This window comes from Epinephelus lanceolatus, chromosome 1 (genome assembly GCF_041903045.1).
Source record: "Epinephelus lanceolatus isolate andai-2023 chromosome 1, ASM4190304v1, whole genome shotgun sequence".
Classification (NCBI taxonomy): domain Eukaryota; kingdom Metazoa; phylum Chordata; class Actinopteri; order Perciformes; family Serranidae; genus Epinephelus; species Epinephelus lanceolatus.
In genome coordinates, this window is record NC_135734.1 from 48,465,343 (window position 1) to 48,486,667 (window position 21,325).

General features: G+C 42.2%; 1 protein-coding gene across 4 annotated transcripts in view; it reads right to left on the reverse strand.

The window, feature by feature from the left end:
* mtss1 (MTSS I-BAR domain containing 1) overlaps positions 1-21,325 on the reverse strand; it is a 75,931-nt gene that overhangs the window by 38,562 nt on the left and 16,044 nt on the right. For all 4 annotated transcript variants that reach the window (XM_078171585.1, XM_033626235.2, XM_033626234.2 and 1 more), the window contains exons 2-3: positions 16,002-16,063; positions 10,052-10,125 (exon numbers count right to left, since the gene is read on the reverse strand). In XM_078171585.1, the coding sequence (XP_078027711.1) occupies positions 10,052-10,125; positions 16,002-16,063 (136 nt within the window). The remainder of the gene's footprint in view (positions 1-10,051; positions 10,126-16,001; positions 16,064-21,325) is intronic.

The following is a 21,325-nucleotide window of genomic DNA, read 5'->3' on the forward strand; positions in this document are numbered from 1 at the left end:
TGGGAAAAAATGTTCTTTATGGGCCTGTTTCTGTGCACAGGGGCACTGACAAGTTTAAACAGGAGAGGACCTTCCTCAAACTGCTGTCTAAAATGTCATTGTATGCTGCAGCATTAGTGTATGTCCCTTCATTAGGAACTGAGGGGTGTACACAAACCTTTGGCCACATAACACATTAAAAAAAATCTGAGTTTCAATGTTTTGGATCAAGTTAGGCACTCAGTATGTTGCAGTCTGGCTTTCCTCTTTATTGTGTCTACACTTATTCTTGTAAAGTAGACTAAACTATTGTGTAAAATGTGATGATGATATGAAATGTGAATGATTCGACTAAAATCAGTCATCAGCTCCTCAGGGTGGAAAAAGAAGAGGAGGAAAATAAAAAGCTGCTCCAGTCATTTATAATTTCCCTCCGTTTTCCAACGACACAACGCCAGAGAGACAGAGAGAGAACTGTTCACCCTCCTACTAAACCCAGATTTTCCAGCTTCACTCTCCTCCTCGTGGCTCATAATGTGGCCCTTTTAGAAAAGTCTGACAGAGAGAGGAGAGTGTGTGTGTATTAATTCCTGCTGATTTCTCAAAGACTCCACGACAATAAGTTTTCAGTGTTTCCTCTTCTTCTGAATCAAATCTTCTTCTTCAAACAGAAATATATCACTTTCTGACCTTGTCACTTTTGATTAAATTAATTTTTTTCCTTCATGTTGACATGTATGACAGCGTGTTTGAACGTGGTTTTATGAACCAGAATGATCAACCATTGAGGGGGTAGGGGCCCTTAAATTTGCCCCATATTGGATGACAATCCCTCCCAAAGACACAGATATCTTCTTCAAAAATAATCTTAACAGTGTGGTTGTCTAATTACCAAAACATCTGACAAATGTATCCTCAATTTCAATACTTTTAGGCAAAAATAAATAAGCATGCACATGAAAAATGGTAATAAAAAGACACAAACATGCCACTGTCCACTACTTGAAATGTTATACTGCATTAAAATCCTTTTAACTACTCTGCCAGTTATTTGATTTTTGTCCTCAAAACTTTAGATGCAATAGAAACACAATATTCTGTTTAATATTTCATAAACAAATGGGAAAACTGAAGTAATATTTAAAGTGAAACAGAAAATCATAGGCCAGTATAAAGGCCAAAACACACGGCCGCCAAAAGGCGTGCGTCCAAACAGCTGGTCCTGTTATTTTTACTGATCAACCCCACACCAGTGGCAGCTAGACGCGCATTGCCGGTCGTGGTCACGCCGCCCACGACACTTCATGCCACTGTCCTATTTCCAGCATCAAAGCCCCTGAACAGACACATTTTTTTAACCCACTTGCTCCAGGCTTGTACATCCCAGCTCCCATAGCAGCTCTTCTTCTCTGCTACTGTGACACACGCGAAAGCGAGACGCCTGAGGTGAGAAGAGAAGTTGAGCCGCCAAAGAATGGACGACAAGTACCAGTCTTTAAACTTCCACACTGCCCCTTATCCTGCATCACAACTAGACTGGTCACCATGGCAACATCTCTGGTCTGTAACAGTAACAGCCCTAAACTCACTCCTTCACTCTTTGTCTCTCTGTGTATTGATCCAGCTATTGATTAACTGACCAGTTGACCAGTCAATCAGGACGGAGCAACCGTCTCCTTGCCTCTGCAGTCCGAAACACACACACACACACACACACACACACACACACACACACACACACACACAGAGTTGACCTTAAGAAACCTCCATTATAACTAGTCAGCACTCAGTGGGCCATCTTGTGATCTGTGTGTGTGTGTGTGTGTGTGTGTGTGTGTGCGTGCACGTGCACGTGCGCGCGCGCGTGTGTTTCTGTCTGTGTGCTTTGAAAGCCCCATGATGCCAAAGACGTCAACTGTTCCTCGGTTGCCGGGGAAACCAGTCATGAGGAATCACCAGGGAACGAGACAAGAGGAACCTGCTTTCAAAATCAGTTGATTGTGACGAGATTTATGTCAAGTCTTTAGCACTGATGATGTTCTTTCTTATCATCACTCCTAAACATTATCACCGATGCCTGCCGTCATCTACAGATACAAAATATCTGTGTTTGAGTGCTACAAGTACATTCTGTCAGTGCAATCACAGTCTGTGCTCTAGAGAAGCAGGAGCCAGAAATATGGTAAAACTTTTGCACTCTAATTCTGAAGGGTGAACCTACAAACCGAAGTCTTTGAGTTAAACTATTTGTGTGAATAGGAGGAAAAAAAGAGGACAAGATTTAGAGAGGAGAAACCCTAAAACGCATGACAGGGACAGAAGGAGGGAGGGATGGGAGCAGAGAGCAATCAGAGCTATCAGACAGTGTTGAGCCTTCGTCGCTGTTTACTGAAATATAACAGAATGAAGTCATCACATGTGATTTAATTTGATGCAAACTCAAGCTTGGGTAACCCAAAACACACAAACACACAGCCAGACAAAAGAACTTAGATCAGCAGCAGCAGTGAAAAGCCGAGAGAAAGAGAGAGAGACACACTGACGCCTCACAACGGCTATTTACGGACGCTCGGATTGATCAGGAGTTGATCTGTATCAGGCAATCAATGCTCTCGTGGCTCGACAGATGGTGCTGAAATTTGGCACTTTGAAAAACTGATTATATAAGAGATAAAGCACACGAATATATCTTTCAAACAGCCACTGAAATAGCTTTTTAATTTCCAGATTAATTCCAAACGTACATGCAAGATATTTGCACAATTTACAGTTTATGCTACTTCTTACACACCAAAGATGTGACTTTGTAGGATGCAAAAAACTTGCTGTAATGAGATTAAAATCAAGAAGGACGAGTTTGTCATCTCTTCTCCAGCTAACTGGTCTGTATCCTATTCAGTGAATTATCTGAGTCGTCACCAGAGGCTGAAGTCACTCATACCAACAAAGGGCTTCAGATAAAGGTGGATTACAAGGACTGGACAGAACATTCATGTCATGAAAAACAAAATATCATCATCACTGCTGGAGCTCAGAGACTTCATTTTTGACCAGCAGTGCAACAACATTTATATACACCTATCAGCCAAAACATTCAAACCACTGACAGGTAAAGTGAATAACTTTGATTATTTTGTTCCAATGCATTGTTCTGTTGGGAAACCTTTGGTTCTGGCATTCATGTGGATACCACCTGACATGTTCCACCCACTCAGACACCATTGCAGACAAAGTACCCCTCCTCATGACAACAGTACTCCCCAATCGCAGTGGCCCCCCAGCAGGATAACGCACCATGCCACACTGCAAACATGGCTCAGGAATGGCCCAAGGAATGTGACAAAGACCTCAAAGTGTCAACCTGGCCTCCAAATTCTCCAGGTCCCAATCTGAATGAGCATCTTTGTCACGTGCCATTAACCCACCTCACAACCCACTGGACTAAATGGATCTGCCGCCAATGCACTGGTGCCAGACACCGCAGGACACTCCCAGAGATCCTGTGTCCATGCCTCCACAGGTCAGAGCCAAGTCCGATCCAAGAAGACCCCAGCTTGGATTACGGGTACATCTGGGGTACCGGCACATCACAGGAATCCTTGAGCAGATTGGGACCTGGAAAATTTAGAAGCCAGGTCGACACCTTGAGCTTTATGTCACGCTCCTCAGGTCATTTCTAAAGTGTTTCTGTAGTGTGGCATGCTGCTTTTTTCTGCTGGGGGGCCAGTGCCATTGGGGAGTACTGTTGCCATGAGGGAGGGTATTTGGTCTGCAACGGTGTTTGAGTGGGTGGAACATGTCAGGTGGTATCCACATCAATACCAGAACCAAAGGTTTCCCAGCAGAGCAATGCACTGGAACAAAATGATCAAAGTTATTCACTTCACCTGTCAGTGGTTTGAATGATTTGGCTGATCGGTGTATATCTAAATTACAAAGTTCTATGATAGTCACTGCTGTTTTTAATGGCTAATTTCACATCAGGTCAAGGAAAAACAGTTGAAAATTAGCATTTTGTTTAACACTGGCATGTTTGCAGTGATGTTGGCCAATGTGCATTGTCCCTAAAAATAATTAAATAACATAATATCTGTAGTTAGCTGCTTGTGAGCATGTTTATTCAATGATATTTAGTTATTCATCCATCTATTTTCATGTGCTTATCCAGGGCCAAGTTGTGGGGAAGCAGGTTGACCAAAGTATTCCAGACATCCCTCCTCTACCCTGCAACGCTTTCCAGCTCCTCCTGGAGGATCCTGAGGCATTCCAGGTTTCGATGAGATATATAATCCCTCCAATGTGTTTTGAGTCTACCCTGGAGCCTCCTACCAGTTGCACGTGCGTGGACGCACCTCTGACGGAAGGTGTTTAAGAGGCCATCTGATCAGGTGCTCGAACCATGGCCTCAGACTTGAAGGTACTGACTTTAATCCCGACCACTTTGCACTTGGCTGGAAACCACCACAGTGCATGCTGGGGGTCAAACCGGACACTTTCCTCCCCCAGCTGTGCCTTAAGATCCCGTCCATGAAAATTACAAAAGGAATCATGACAAAGGATAACCCTGATGGAGGCCAACACCCACTGAATATGTGTTACACTCGAGGGCTGTACAGTCCAATAGAAAGAGGTATTAGGAGACACCAATTAGGAATTTCTCTTTAATTTCAGTAGTTTACCTGTTTGGCATTTTTTAGGTGCAATATGGTTCTGGGTGAGTTCAAGTACCAATGTTACTGTGCTGACACACCACGAGGAAACTGTCAGAGTCAATAAGGCATACTCACTGATAAACTACAGCTGAAAGCCAGCAGACACTGAAATAGGTTCTGGCATGTTCACATAGAGAAACTCCCACGTTAGGGGTGTACTGTATCACCACTGAGATGCCTTTGAGCAAGGCTTTAGCATCCCAGCTGTCCCCCTGTCAGTCTGTTTATCCTGGTAAACAATCTTCAAACACAAAGCGTTTTCCACCGTCCAGATCACAGAAAGATGAGAACATGAGCATTACCGTGGCAACCAACCACAGAATCCACACATAAACCCACCAGACCAGTTCTGACACACACACACACACACACACTGTTCAGAATGTCACCTGCTCACTTTGACCTGGTAGTGAAGGGTGTTCCTGTTGGACACCTTCTTTTACTTTCAAAGTAAAAGCTGGGACAGGGTGTTTTTTTTCAATCCCCGATCAGTTTCAAAATAATTTAAAAGTAGTTATTCGCTATAAATATAATCCAACTCTGTTGTCCAGATGTGTCCTGTTGCACCTTGCTAGACTAAAGCGGTTGACCATAAGTGCCAGGAAGCTGCAACAGCTGACCGAAATTCAGAGAGCTGACTCAGAAACGAGCTCACACGCGATCAGGAATGCACGCAATTACGAATCTGTGCCTGTGCACTCTTTTAGGTTGACTTTCAGACTGAGTAGCACTCAGATTTTGTTTTGTGCTCTCTCAAATCTTCTGTCATCAATATACATCCATAGATAGAGGAGGAGACAGCTGTCAAAACACACCACACAGGTGCACACAAACACACACACACAGAGGGAGAACAGTGGAATGAGCTCGGTCAACCAGCCTAATTAGCTTTACACTGAGCTAACTGCTAACAGATGGTAACAGTCCCAAGTGAGGTTAACCTAGACAAGGTGCCAAATGGGACAAAACCAGGCCAGAACCAAGCAGGCTGAATCACAACGATCAAATCTGTTTTCTACCAATACTCAATCAATGATATCAAAGAATCAAGTCATGTAAATTAGACACAAAGACTTAAGACAGTGTGCCACAGCCTGGATGCACTACCCACATTCAAATGAATGGGAGTGACATTTCTACTCTGGTCATCCCACATCAACCCTTGGTTAAAACGATGGGACATCTACAGGTTGCTGGAAATGATACTAAGGGCTGCATCTTACAGTTGTTTTAACAGGTTTATCTGTAAATAAATAAATGCAAGTATCTAATTAAGTGATAAAAAAAAATAGCGAAAAATACTGAGAACCCAAGCTGACATCTTAAAATGTCTTTTTTTGTCCAGCCAGCAGCCTGAAACGGAAAGGTATTCAATTTATAACTACTGTATATACAACAAAGAAAAGCAGCAAGTTCTCCTTTGAGAGGCTGGAACCGAAGAATGATTGTCCAGTTCGCTTCACAAATGGCTTCTTCTGTCGGCTGATTGATAACTGACAGAGTCTCAGCAGCATTTGACTCCCTGCAGCAGCCAATGCTCACATCAACAGCTGGGTTATCAGTGACCTTTGCGATCTTTATTGAATGTCATTTGTGATGATGGTGATTTAGAAATATTCTGTCTAGATTTCCTTTTGAAGGCTGTGGATCAATTTTCTGTTGACCTGTAAAATGATTGTTTAACAATTTGTTTTAAGAGCCACATGACACAAAGGAGAAATGGGTTTGAGAGGTTCTACACTTCGAAAAAAGAGGACACAATAAATCTGGCAATCTTACATTTTCTCCTCCCATACACACTCATTTTGGGAGCAAATTGGGATTCAGTGTCTTTCTCACAAACACTCTGACAATGAAGACTGGATTTTAACCACCAATACAAGAAATTATGACCAATCCACTCTACCACCTGAGCAGCAGCATCTTAAAGACCCCCTTGAGTGAAAATCTAGTTTATTACTTTGTTAAAATGACCATAAGGTGTTTTTATATGCTACAGGACACATTGTGAGCAAACTAAGTAGTACATGCCACAGCTGAGCATTCCCCCCTTGGAACTGCAGTGTCCCAATGACAGTCTCAGTCTCTTTAGACATTTAATCGATGCCTACAGAGGTTTGAGGTTTGAATCTCGCTTTTGGCACCATAACCAGCTGTCAAATCTGATCTTGTTTGCAAAAAAGTCTTTCTCCATTCTGACTAAGAGCAGGATGTACTCTGAACAAACAGAACGGACATGTTCACACTTTTGTTGTATGTATTTTAACTGGGGCTGTCAAACTAACATTTTAATTTTGATTAATTAATGACAGAAAAAATATCACGTTAAAAAAATTAACGCTGATTAATCGCCTTTTTGGTGACCTCAAGCGTTATTGAAGGCCGCAGTGGCTTTGTCACATGATGGAGGCAGACGAGACAACGCTGCTTGGCTCCATGAACGGAACATTTATATTCAAAAAATGCCCAAATGGAACTGTTGATAGGAGCACTGTTCCATGCAATTTCTGCAGGAAGGAATTTTTGTACCATTGGAGAACTTCAAGCCTGAAATATCACCTCAACGCAAAGCATTTAGCAACGAACCACGAGGTCTGAGCTAGCACAGCCTCTGATGCTAGCGCTAGCAGCCAGCCTCGTCAAGCATCACTCAGCCAGGCGTTCAGAGGCAAACTGAGTCTACCTGTTACCAGCTAACTAACTCCCCGACACAATGGATTGCAATAGACTGCAGACCAGTTTGGGTGGTAGAGGACAGGGGGACAATTGTGTCCAAAATCTAGCAGCTTTACTCAAACACATCTGCCAAAACTTTTGAATTGAAATTTGTTAAATACTTCCACAGCAAAAATTGATGCACAAGCATGTGATTAATTAGATTTGGTTTTTTTTTTAAATCGCTTGACAGGCCTGATTTTAACACATCTAGGATGCAAGCACATGCTAGTCCAGCCCCTTGCATACATGAACAAATTCAAAATTGACATTAGTGGGCCCTCACTGTTTCACAGACACAGAGAATGTAAATTCAGCTTTAATAAGACACAGCAGGCAGATAAAGGGTTACAGTGCCTTGCTTGGGAGACACGTTGACAGTAAAGGACACTGGCTGCAGCAGAATTTAAGCCTGTGGACTTTCAACATGGTTTTATATATTTTAGCAACTATGACCTGCTGTCATTCACACACACAGAGAGCACATATTATGTAGGTATGAGACACTGTCAGTTCAGGTTTAACTGAGAGATAAACACATGCTGTGAGCGCTGACTGCTCTGTGTCTACGGCTGTACACTGCACAAACTTTCTCCTCTTGTTGTTGAACTATACTGTATGTCTTGTGACATTCATGGTGATACCTTATGACAGTGAAACGTTTGCAGGCTTTGTTTATGCAGTGCCATGTGCTGCAGAATGTGATCTGCCTGAAGCCGTTTTGTTTCCACATTAATCTCGGTATGTAAAGGATTGTACGGTTACTGATCTGCAGTCTGCTCAGTCTCGGCCATTCACAGTCTATGGGGCCAGTACAGGGTGTGTTTTGTGTTTCTGTTTTTTTGGTGTTGTTTGCTAATGTGCATTGCCTCTTTTTTTGGGAAACAAACAACAATACTGAGACATGACAGAGCAGGTCTACAGAGGCTTCCATGGAGGGGAGCGGCATGCACGCACGCACGCACGCACGCACACACACACGCACGCACACGTTACTGGATTTCCTTTAAATACCAACTGAACTTCTGTGTTACACAATCATACTGGCAGCTGATTGTCTTAACAAAGCCCCAGCACACAGGCACTAGAGCTTAAAACACACAGGTATTCCCTGTCCCTCCCCTGCAGTGTTTTAGGAGTGCAATGCTAAATTCATGGAGTACTCTATTTATGTCCAAGGTTTTGGAATTGACCTTTCCCCTCAGATACACCCCTTAGTGACGATCCATCAAGCTGTCTGAGCTAGCATGGAGTCACTAACTACTCCCTACCCTGCTTCTTTCAGGTTACCCTGCAGGCAGAAGGGTCTACAGTATGTGTTTGGAGGATACATCCAGAATGTCAAACTGACTCAGCAGCAACAACAGGTTAAAACGATAAAGACAGAAGCTAAAGCCTAACGCACAGATCATAGTGTAACTGTGAACCCTGTCATCACCTGGTGATTGAAACAGAAGACAATTACATTAAAGAGAAAAATTGCTTCCCTTCACTGTTCCTGTAAAGCAGAGTAGGTCTTCATTCACTGTTACAATCACTAAAAAGCAAAAGCAGCACTTCTATTACAATCAGTATACTTTCAGTAGCTAGCTAGCTAACCCTACTCTTTTCAGGGTTTGATTTTGGAACGAGACGAAACATATATCTCCTTCCAACCTCTCCGGGTAACGAGTATCACAACTACACCTGCCCCAGGCACAACGCTAAGCTTAAAATCCACAAGCCAGCCTGAAAATAAAGGAAATCTGAAATGATTGCATGAGAGTCTACGAAGCATGGCTGAATAGACGTAGTCGAAGCTCGTTGATACTGCGCTGTGATTGTCTGGACTGTGTTCAATGGGTGGGACTTAGTGAAGGGTCATGTTCAACTTTCATACATGGGTGTTTGTGTTTGTTTGTCATAACCATGAGGTGTACCTCCATACTTGTGGTTACTCTTATTGTTCAATTCTGAACACAAAATTAAACAAGCGCATTTCCCACATTGTTGGAGTGCTCCTTCAGCCCTGAGACTGCCCTGCTCTATGAAGTGTGTATGTGTGAATGTGAGTAACTTAATCCAGGGTAAAACGAGGCAGCTGCATGAGGTCTCACTCTGTTGCTTCACAGAGAGAGACAGGAAGACCAAGAGAAAGAAAAAAAAGGAGAAAAATGAGACCCTGAACGAGCCAAAGTAACTTAGCATGGAGGCACAGAAAAGACAAACTGACAACAAGGAGAGAAAATAAGAAGACAGATTGGCCGGGCAATTTTCCTGGCCTATTTCATCCTCCAGTAGCACAATGTTTAATGGTTTCAACATTATAATGTCACACACACACACACACACTGCTCTACAGAGATCTAAGAGATGGAGCTAATCAGTTCCCTCATGATCTTGCTATTTATATTAAAAAGAGAGACCCAGTGAAATATCACACTGTAGGAAGGAAGAAACAGATAAAGAGGGAAAACATTTCCCTTGGTTCACTTACATGTCATCACACATCTACACACAAACGCATATATATCAAAACACACACACACACAGATTGATTTTCCTCTTCGTGTGTTTGGCCCACAGGTCAGATGCATACTGCATGTGTCTGTATGTTACTGTGTGTACCTGCGTTTCTGTGTGTGTGTGTGTGTGTGTGTGTGTACCTCTGGTCCCTGTCGCCATGTCTGCCACCTTCTGAAAAGCATCCAGGAAGGCTCCGGTCACCACGATGGTCGTCCTGAATCAAACACAATCACCACACACGTTAACTGAATCCATCCAAACAAGATGTACGCTTTTGTACAAAAAACACACCAAATACTGCAAATGTATTTAACATGCTACATAATACATATGATAAATATGCTATATGGTCCTGCTGATGAGGTGAACTGGAGGTGTCACATTACGCGTGTCATTAATAGGGTTTTTCCGACGGCCAAAGTCAGTCCACTTTAGCTGTGCCAAGCCAAGTCGTGCTGACATGCATTTCCACTAAAGCCTCACAGCTGGGGGCAGTCGCTCTGCTGTGGTCCTGTTTGCTGGCCGGCCTGAGAAGGGCTAACCCCCCCTCAAGAGCCCTGTCGTTGCAGGCAACAGATTGTCTCAAGTGCTGCATCATCACAGTCTGAAGCTCAGGAATATGTCGTCATACAAAAGCCAGAGAGAGATGGGGATTTAAAGAGTTACAGCATCAGCCTCAGCAGTTCTGATGTTGTTTGTTCTGCTATTTGATGCTTAGAAAGGTTGACAAAAGAAATAGGAGTGTGCAAAACATCTGATCAATACAGCAAAACTGATAAAAAAAGAACTGCAAGCACTGATAGCTCCATGCTGAATGTGTTGTTCACACCAACAGAGGGGGGAAATACGTCGCCCTGATTACATCAGGGTCTGAAAACCCTCCACACATGATTGAGATGAGCAAGGTATGATAATTGTCTCAGAAAATATCGCGGTTTCACAGTATCATGGTATAACAGAACTTATATTATCATCAGTCACAATGACCCTTAAAAGAATGAAAACAGAAGGGATACTTTTGGTTGAAAAAAACAATTTAATACTCTAATTGAAACCTGAAACCATTTTGTTAATGGAAGTAAAAAGTGTAAAAAAGCCTCGTCTTTGCAAATAACTAAAATTAAGAGGAGATTCTTTGTCCAGTTGCATTTTTTTAACCAATACTGTAGATAAGCAAATGTACACAGTATGATAAACATCTCAACTTTTCTATCACGGTTTCCCTTAAAACTAGTTCATCACTGCAACCCTACTATTACAGTATACACCAATGAGCCAAAACATTAAGCCACTGACAGGTGAAGTGAACAACACTGATCATCTTGTTACAGTGCAATGTTCTGTTGAGAAACCTTGGGTTCTGACATTCATGTGGACGCCACCTGACATGTTCCACCCATTTCAACATCAGTGCAGACCAGACACCCCCCATTATAGCAACAGCACCCTTCAGTAGCAGTGGCCCTTCAGCAGGGCAATGCACCTTGCCACACCAAAGAAACTGCTCAGGAGTGCCCCGAGGAACGTGACAAAGAGCTCAAGGCATCAACCTGGCTTCCAAATTCCCCAATTCCCAGTCTGATCAAACATCTGTGCAACATGTTGGTACCCCACCTCACAACCCACAGGACACAAAAGATCTGAAGGTGCCAGACACCAAAGGACACCCTCCAGAGATCCTTTGCCCATGCCTTGACAGGTCAGAGCCAAGTCCGGTCCAAGGAGCACCCACTGCAGATCAGGGGTGTCCTGGGGTACCAGCACGTCCCTCAAATGTTCAATCAGGTTGGGGTCTGGGATATTTGGAGGTCAGGTCGACACCTTGAGCTCTTTGTCCCGTTCATCAGGTCATGCCTGAGCAGTTTTTGTGATGTTGCATGGTGCATGATGCATTTTCCTGCTGGGGGGCCACTGCCATCGATAAGTGCCGTTGCCATGAGGGGGTTTACTTTGTCTGCAACGGTGTTCGGATGGATGGAGCGCATCAAGTAGCATCCACATGAATGCCAGGAACAAAGGTTTCCCAATGGAATATTGCACTGTAACAAGATGATCAATGTTATTCACTTCACCTACCTATGGTTTTAATGTTTTGGCTGATTGGTGTATAAATTATATTGGAAGCACTCTGCTTTCTATTTGTAGTCTGAGTAGTATTGACCAATCACGTTTGAGTGGCAGGTAAGTGGTCCGTGTGGAGAGGCGAAACGCATTGGCCGAAATACAATCTCGAAACCTATCAGCTATCGTCAGACGATGATTTAGCTTTATATTAGCTTCTTTTTTTATTGATCTGTGCAGACGAGGTATCCATTATAGAGAGAAGTCGAAAAGACTGGCACACGGAGGAGGAAGTCTTGTTTTAGACTGAGCCTATAGTGACAAAAAGTGCAATGCAGAAGCAACTGGAAACTCCAAATTAGGAGATAATGATGCAAGAAAAATAAAGTACCAAGCCCCTTACCAACAAGTCGTAGTATTCATTTTATTTCAATTACACCCATCCCTGTTAAGTAGTATGAACACCAGAGAAAAAGAAACAGATAAACTGAAATTACATCAACTGAATCAGATTTGGATGGCAGGTTGCCAAGTGAGTCATGTGACTTCTGTTAATTATAACTGGGCGGTGCGGTCTGCTGCAGAGGACACATCATAAACAAACCTCTGCTTGGTTTAAAAAAAGAAAAATAGGTCTTTTATTTTGGAAGGAGGATTGATGGAGCCACATGAGAGGCCAGTCGCCCTCAAAGGCCAGTGTGAGGAGTGCAACTGGAGACCTTCTGACACACACATCATCATCATCATCATCAATGGACCTTTTGTCTGTGTGTGTGTGTGTGTGTGTGTGTGTGTTGTCCATTACCAGCCAGGTCTATGTTTCTATAGCTACACACACACACACAGGCACGCACACACACACAAACACACAGTCATTATCCCTGAAAACCTAACTAAGAAGATCATATGACACTGCTGTCAATAGTTTGTGTGTGTGTGTGTATGTGAGTGTGTGTCTGTCTGACCTCAGTGGAAATTCTCTTTCATATTAATACCAAAGACTCGAGACACACACGCACACACACACACACACCATGTGCATCATCTTCTATAAGTCACTAAAATGCTTAAAAGCTACAATGAAGTCCTGATACCAGAAAAATAAAATTAAAACACACTACTGCGGCTTCGTGTGTGCTCAGACATGTTTGATCTGCCGTCCCATGATCCCCAACTCACAGTCCCACATTCCTCAACGAGACACTAGAAACCCCGCTGGAGTCTGACAGAAGCTCTGGTTTGTCTTTGTTCAGCTGGTACACACTGCTTTAAAGTCGGGGTGGAGTAGAGCTGTTTTTCAAAATCCCACACAAGACTGAACAAGCACAATTTCTAATCAGCCCCACTGCGAGCAATATTACCTCGTAAAGATCACTCTGTCTCATCCTGCAAGGGAAATAAGCTACCAGGATGCTAATACAGCAATCATGCTGCTTAATAAGTCAGCTTTTGAAGATATTAAGTTAAACTAGTCTTATCAAATGCCTTAAAATCATCTTCAGCTTGAGGCAGTGGTAAGAGAATAAGGCTGTTATGTGTCTTAAAGGTCCAGAGTGAAGGATTAAATGGGATATATTGGCAGAAATGGAATACATTATAATAATTATGTTTTCTATAATGTGTAATCACATGAAAACAAGAATCGTTGTGTTTCTGTTACCTAAGAACGAGCGATTTATATCTCCATGAAGTCCGCCATGTTTCTACGGTGGCCCTGACCGAACAAACTCAACACTGGCTCTAGACAGGGCAATTCATGTTTTTGCGTCTGCCACCCTAGTTATAAGCCCTTTTGCGTCAAGCTGCATTGGAAAAACACTGATTCTGTTTAATGTGAAATTGATTCATTCAGTTTAAATCACCTAGTCCGTTTGTATCAGAGAGGAAGAGACTTCTGCGGATAATTCAGCAACAGGTAAAAAACTCCTTAACATCTGGAACTTAAGTTATCAGAGAAAAAAGGTGAGCACACATTAGCAGGTGCCGGGCTAGCTGCGCGTCTGCGATAAGCTAAACAGCATCAAAGAAACACTTGTTTGTAATATGACACTGTAACACCAGTGTTTTTACTGGTTGACATCACCTGGTCCGTTTGTTGTGGAGAGGAGGAGATCTTTACTGATAATTGAGCTCTGGGTAAAAACCTCCTAAACAAAGAACACGGAGGAATCTTAACCGTGGGTTCACGTTTGGCACATGGGAGAAGTTTCAGCTGTTTGCAATCTGCAATCCTCACTGCTAGATGCCACTAAATCCTGCACACTGCTCCTTCAAAATGTAAGATAAGCAGTGACACTATTTCAAATATTACTGATGTTTCAATTAAATTCATGTATCCAATCACACAGCTACACAGTCTTTAACTACACCGTTTTATCACTCTCTTCAAAGCCAGACTCCACTGAGAAAAACAGTGATTTAACGCTGATGAACACAGGAGCTGTTTGTCTACCGCTGGCTCAGTCAGTTAGTTTGTTTGTATTATTTTGTGACTTTGGCATTTAAATGGGTTAGTCTGGATTCACTGAGGTCACACAATAACACAAACTAACTAAGTGATCCAGGCAGCAATGGATCAGCAGCTCCTGTGTTCAGCAAGCTAAAGTTATTGTTTTTGTTGATGGATTCTGGTGGCTTTGAGAGAGCATAGATGGAGAACTAAAGCCGCTGATGGCTTCCCCGTATGAACAGGATGTTTAACAGAAAGGTAAAGTGGTGAAAAAACTCTCAATATAGCGTACACTTAAACTGATGTTGACTTTTTTTTAGGTGGGACTCTTTTTGGAGGCTAATATACCTTGCTGCTGCCCTCTTCCACAGCAGTACTTTGCGTAACTTCCATGTCTTTACCCCTGCTGCTTCTCCAAACTGGCAATAATGGTAAAGATTTGGGTTGTATGAGGCTCAGAGGTGTGGGATTAGAGGCTAGAAAATCATGTTCCTGGTGATCTCCACTGAATTTAACACAAAACTTAACTATTCATTTCCTTTTTTATGTTCTGCATTTGTGACGCATTTGTTTTTTTTATGGCGGTTTGATGAACAAACACAATTGCGGAGTTAAATGTGTGTTAAAGCTTAATGTGTGCAAATTATCCACAGCAGATCTTTTAAGTAGCATTAACATTAGAGCGGTTTGAACAGAGTGGATGTCCTATTTGTGCCTGTATCTGTGTGTGTGTGTGTGTGTGTGTGTGTGTGTGTGTGTGTGTGCATGTGTGTAGCTGGCTGACTGGCAAGGCTAATGGACTGCGACTGGCTGCAGCAGGCGGAGCGATGCTTATCAAAGTAAACTGGCCTACTGGGAAACACAGTCATTATACTGTTATTATACTGAGCCAGCTACTGGGTCACTGTGTGACACACAGTGGTCACAATGAATCAGAGTCATAACACATGCAGCTTTCATATAAAGTACTGTACATGACAATAAACAGTATGTTTGGTGGCAGCATTTTGCAGGATTCAAGAATGAGTCAAGAACTGGCCACGGGCCAATAGAAAGCTAAGAGGCAGAAATGTGATTGTTATTTGAAATATTTTGACAAAGTTGCCTGAATTTTGGTACCAAAGACAAACTATTAACATTCTGCAGTTATTTTAAAACAAAGAGCTGTTAAAATTTGCTTAAAAATATAACAGGAAATTCAAAAAATGAGATTTAAATTGGGCAAAATCTGACTGGTAAATAAGTAAAAAAATAAGTCAAACTGTGTTTCCCCACTTTGAATTGAAGGTACTCTGGTACCATTTCCTCTTCACGAGCAGGAGAGATGCTCTGTAGTGTGTGAGGATTTTATTACTGAACTCTGACCAGATTCATTGATAAAACCCTTTTTTATTTCTTTGACTCGGTACAAATCTGAACACTGATGATGACCAAAGGCACTAAACATTAGACTCACAGCTACGAGACTTGACCTGTAGGTTATTACAACAGTTGGCAGCTGCTCTGCATGAAATGAAATGAAATAATACATGGAATATTCTTCTTAAATGTGTGTGTGCATGTGTGGATGTGTGTTTTACCTGAGCTGTGATTGTAGCTTGGCTCCTTTGGTTACAAAGTCCTCCCATGTTGGATAACTGGCCTGCAGCAAACACAGAGAACATCAAACATTAAACATCACACAAGTCTGACCACAGAAGTCACTGAGTTTAACTGAGACATTAAACACAAAGCTTTGACAAAGTGGACTTTATATCAATAATCTTGACGAGCTTATGACCTTACTGAGGGAGATAGAGCTATTATTAAAGTATTAGTACTGCACCTGTCAGGTATTTCTCTGCGCAGGACTGGCGTATGTGAATTAGAGCTGCAACAATTAGTAGAACAACAGAATAATAATAGCAGAAAATGCTGTTTTAAGCCTCTCAAATATGGGGGTTTCCTGCTTTTCTCTGTTTTATATCATAAACTTAACATCTTTGGATTTTGGACTGACAAAACAAGGTAGATGTTGCAGGACCACCACAAAAAATGTCTTGTTTTGTCACAAAAAATCCCAAACACTTTAGATCTTAAATAGCTGATGCGCATATTTTTCTGACTGCAATAATTTCTGACATTTTATTGACCAAATGATTCATCAATTAATCTACAAAATAATCAGCAGATTAACTGATAGTGAAAATAATCGTTAGTTGCAGCCCTACTGTAGATACAATACTGACAACACTGAACTGACAGACGCACAATACATAGAAATATTTAATGTTAATCTCATTTTAATCTCACTGGTACAACGCCTGTCATGATAATTATGTTACTGACTTATCAAGGTCAGCAGAAATGACCAAGGTCATGTCCATATATCAAAAGATAGTGCCCCTAAAAAAACTATGCTGAGCCACATTTTGCCATAATTTCTGGTTGAATTAAAAGTTTGTTGCTCCACTAGAGGGTCTACTCATTGTTATGCTACTATGCTACTATAATAGCAATACATCAGTGACGTAAAATGGTCTTAAAATGGCAATAATGTTGTTTATTTCAATTATTTCTGGGACAATACATTGTCTATTAAAAGCACAACAGGGCTATGGGGTACACTTAACATAAACACTTCATGAAAAGGGACATTATATGAGAATATGAGAGTAAAAATGAGGTATATATGTGATTTAATTTGCTATATCATAACATCTTAATGCTTACTGCTTTATTCTAACTACCAATAGAGGTGATGTGTACGAGCTTGGCAGCACTAAAATTAACAAATGTTCGAGCCAGTGTGGATTAATGGACTGAACTGAGATGAAGTAGAGAGTGAATCTAAATGAAAATGAGAATAAAGAGGATATGGGGAATAAAATGCAGAACGAGCAAGACAAAATCATCAGGGCGTAAAGACAGGACAGGAAGGAAGTGGAAAGTATGCAAAAAGAAAAGAGACAGCATGGCAGAATGAAAAGATTTGATTATTATATTCAGTTTAAAGAGGTCTGTTAATTGAAGTGCTGCTGAGAAATCAGTTATTCTCTGTCGACGAATCGACCGATCCAATAGTTGCAGCTTTTTCTGTGACCTTTGTTATCTCTGAATGTCAAATACACTTTACAGTTTTCATATTGAGTTCCTTTGAAGAGCAGCAGCTCTGAACAGTGTAAAACAAATCAACAGCTGACAGAGCCGTGTTATTTTTGGGTTCTCTGGGTTTCACACGAGGACAGAGGCAGGCCGACCATCAGGGCCAAAAACAAGCAAACCGATGTCGTGCAGCCGAGATTGATTCTCCATGAAACTGCAGCTTTTTGTCTGAGCTCAAGATTCAGCTTTATCACCAATGAGCCGTGAATCCTGTTTCAAGCCCACACTGACGTGAATTTCATACACATATAAAATTCAGACCACCAGAAACTCAAAAGCTAAAATAATCACAAGTTGTATTCAGCAGCCACAAATGTTGAACACACTGAGATTTTTTACAACTACTTTGCTGATATCACAGCACATCACTGAAAGTTGTTAAAAGATCTACATTCTCTAGAGAGAAATATATTTCTTCCTTCTGCAGAATTAGGGAGTAAAAACAGTTTCTTTGGCTGCATTTTGCACCAGCAGCTGATTGATTATGTAATCTAAGGCTGCTTCGTGCTGCAGGCTCTGACCTCGGGTTACATCTGTGACCAACAGCTGCTGGTGCCGTGCTCTGGTTATTCAATTAAAAATGCAGGGAAGCCCTGTTGGAACAGAGGGCTGAATCCCACTTTCTCTCTCCTAAACCCGGTCACCCTGTCTGTCCTCTGTCTCCGCTGGTCCACCAGAGAGAGAGGATAATACCGATTTAACCCCTAACACCATGCCTTTAGCCTCTTAGCTCCACACCGCTAAAGCTGTTAGCCAGCCCCAGCTTCACAGCTAGCCAGGCATACACACGGCATGGGGCTGACAGGTTTACTAGCTACAGGGATTTAGCACTGTGTGATGAAATACTGCAGGTGACCGGCCGAAAGTCTCTGGCAAACAACTAACAGTGAACCTGGGATAAGTGGAAGAGGAAGGAAAATGGATTTCACTCCGAAAACTTTATTGATCCCTGCAGGGACCAAATACGTTAAGGCTCGGACAAAATTTATACTAGGATTAAGAGGGGAAAAAAGAACACAAGCTCAAGTGAAATTTAAGATAAACACATTTCAGATAAGCTGAACTTAGAAGTCATTTTACAGCATTTGTTAGTGGTGTTTTTTTGTAGCTGAAATTACTGATGGTTATTGAATAGGTACATGTCAGGCTGCAAGTCACTCTAGATATGATGACATAGTGTGTTTTGAATTGAGAGCATTTATAATGTATTGTAATCTTTCCAAAAACATCATCCTATGCAAGGGTTTTTTCCCCCCATCGCATTAATCTTTCAGATTTATCCATGCGTATAAAATTGTCTCACGGATAAATCTGCCTGGACCTGTATGGAACAAAATCTCTAGTGACTCGCAGCTGTGCCGCTGACATCTAATCACATTTATGTACATTTTTATCTGCTTCGTGTTGCTGTGCTCACAAGGCATAATGGTGTACACATGTTCGCCTGGTATCATTCAGTGCAACCTGTAATCAAACAATTAGCCCTAATACACTTAGGCTTACATCTTCGCATGTGAAGATAAAACTGAAAGTGCAGGCGGGTCAGGCGTTGTCTGTTAGCAAATCGAACCAGAGGAGGGATGACACGCCATGCCAAAGAGACAATGAATAAAGAGCATTACTGGCATATTTTGACAGCTTATTTTATTTTATTATTTGCCCATACTGTATGCATGCGTTGCAATGCCTTAATTTTTTACAGCAAGAGTAATGGCCAGTCATTTAATTCGGAGATATCTTTATCTCATTCACTTCTTTTGTATTTCCTCTGGTACAGAAAACACGGTCAAACCCCTACTGTTCACACGAATAAGATTACACCTCCGTAGCTCTGACCCTGACTTCCTTCATGTAATGTTGGTTATCTAAGAAATGACGTTTATTCTACTTCAGCAGTCACTGAAGGTCACTCTGGTCAAGAGTGTCGAGCTACAAACAAAGAACGTACAACACTAAAATGTCCCTGCTGCTTGTATTTCAGTCTGTGCAGCTCCCGGAGGGCCCTCCTTGTTCCCACCGCCACTTCTCACCTAAACCTTAAATTCTGTCAGGATTTGTTGTGACTGTCAGGAATGTCACAGTCAGTCAGCAGACAAAATATTCCAGCAGTGGTTTTGCAGCGAGCAGGGCTGAAAACACCACGAGCAGACAGAGTATCAGGGTCCACTGCAGCCCGATACTGAGAGCTTTGGAGCAGTTGTGGCTAAATTAGGGACCTGGGGCCCACAAGAGTCAATGACTGTGTCCAGAGGGTTCCCCGAGACAGCTGCCAAATAAACAGCTGCGTACTCTCAGAAGAAGGAAATGTAACAAAAGGCAGTGACTGAACAGAGAGCAGACCTGTCCCCAAATCAGGACTGTCAGAGTGGCAGCGAAGTTGGCACTTCAGAGTCATTAGGGACGCCAAGACTGTTCAGCTGTTGTGTTGTTATTGGCTGAAGAGATATGTGATCGGGAGATTGAAATTAATGCTCTCTGGTCGCTGATTGCATTTTGTGTGTGTGTGTGTGTGTGTTTATTGAGTTTCTAGGTACTCCACAGGTACTCTGTTTTGCTAATATCTCATCACACTTAAGTCCCACTCCTGTCTGCCCCACATGCCACATATACACCCACTGTCTGCCTGTATAGCACAAGTGAGGGGGAGAGAGATTACATTACGTACTTCAGTTGCCCTTCTAGACTTAAACCCACGTTCCACCAAAATTAGCATGTGTACACTGATTTTTTAAACACTAGAAAACACGCTAAAAATAGGCGATAAACTCCTTTCCCATTGTTAGAGGACCAGAGCTGTGTACATGGCTCTGCAGCAGACAAGTGCGCCTATTGGCTTTTTGTATTCTTTTTTTTTTCCCTGGTGTGTTACGTTTAACATCACAGACGGGCTGGAAAACAGGTTAGTAAACAGTTGAAAGCAGCATAGAGGTGAGTGGAAACAATGGTTACTTCTTTTTTTTATATCACTTACTTATTAAGTCTTTCTTTCAAACTCGGTGCAGACTAATTTGGAACAATTTTTCGAGCACTACTTGGACAGAGATGGACATTAAGTTTGTGGCGGCCTGTCACTGCATCGCACCAGGAAAGGGGCTAAAATTAGTGCTTACACACGGGTGTTGTTTTTCCATCACTGCCAATTGGAGCCAGAGCTGATTAATCCCTGTGACTGTGAGTTATCTGACCTGGGAGAGAATGATGATTGTAACCTTTTCCATTAAATTAACAAAAAAAAAACAGATATTGGCAGGTGTTGCTGTTTTTTTGTGCGGTGGGAAAGGGGCTTGAATATAGGCTACTTGTTGCATTGCTTCTTGGGAGTCCTTTGTACTGCTGCATTGACTGAATTGACTACATTAAGGCATGCTGTTCATAGGGAGGAGTCTGAGCGTACTGACTGAATTACGTTGGTATCACTGAGCACTGATTTATGTTAAATCCATTGGTGTCAATTGTCGGTACTTGAGAACGCATCTGGGTGAGACTGCAGGGTCTAGACAAGAGGCAAAAGTGCTACAAAGCGCCCCGCAACCCAGAAGCTAGCCATGGAGCTCCGGTGAGCCGCCAGGTTTAACTTTAGACAAGAAGCGTAAGCACCTTGAAACCAGGAAGCCAGTCAGTCATTCGTCTGCTGCTCCGTTGGCTTACCATCGAGCACAAACTATCACTGCAGCACCATTCTGCTGTGACAGTTTCACCGTCTGGTCCATTTACTTTTCTATATTACTTCAGTAATATCCTAGTATGACTGCTAGATGAA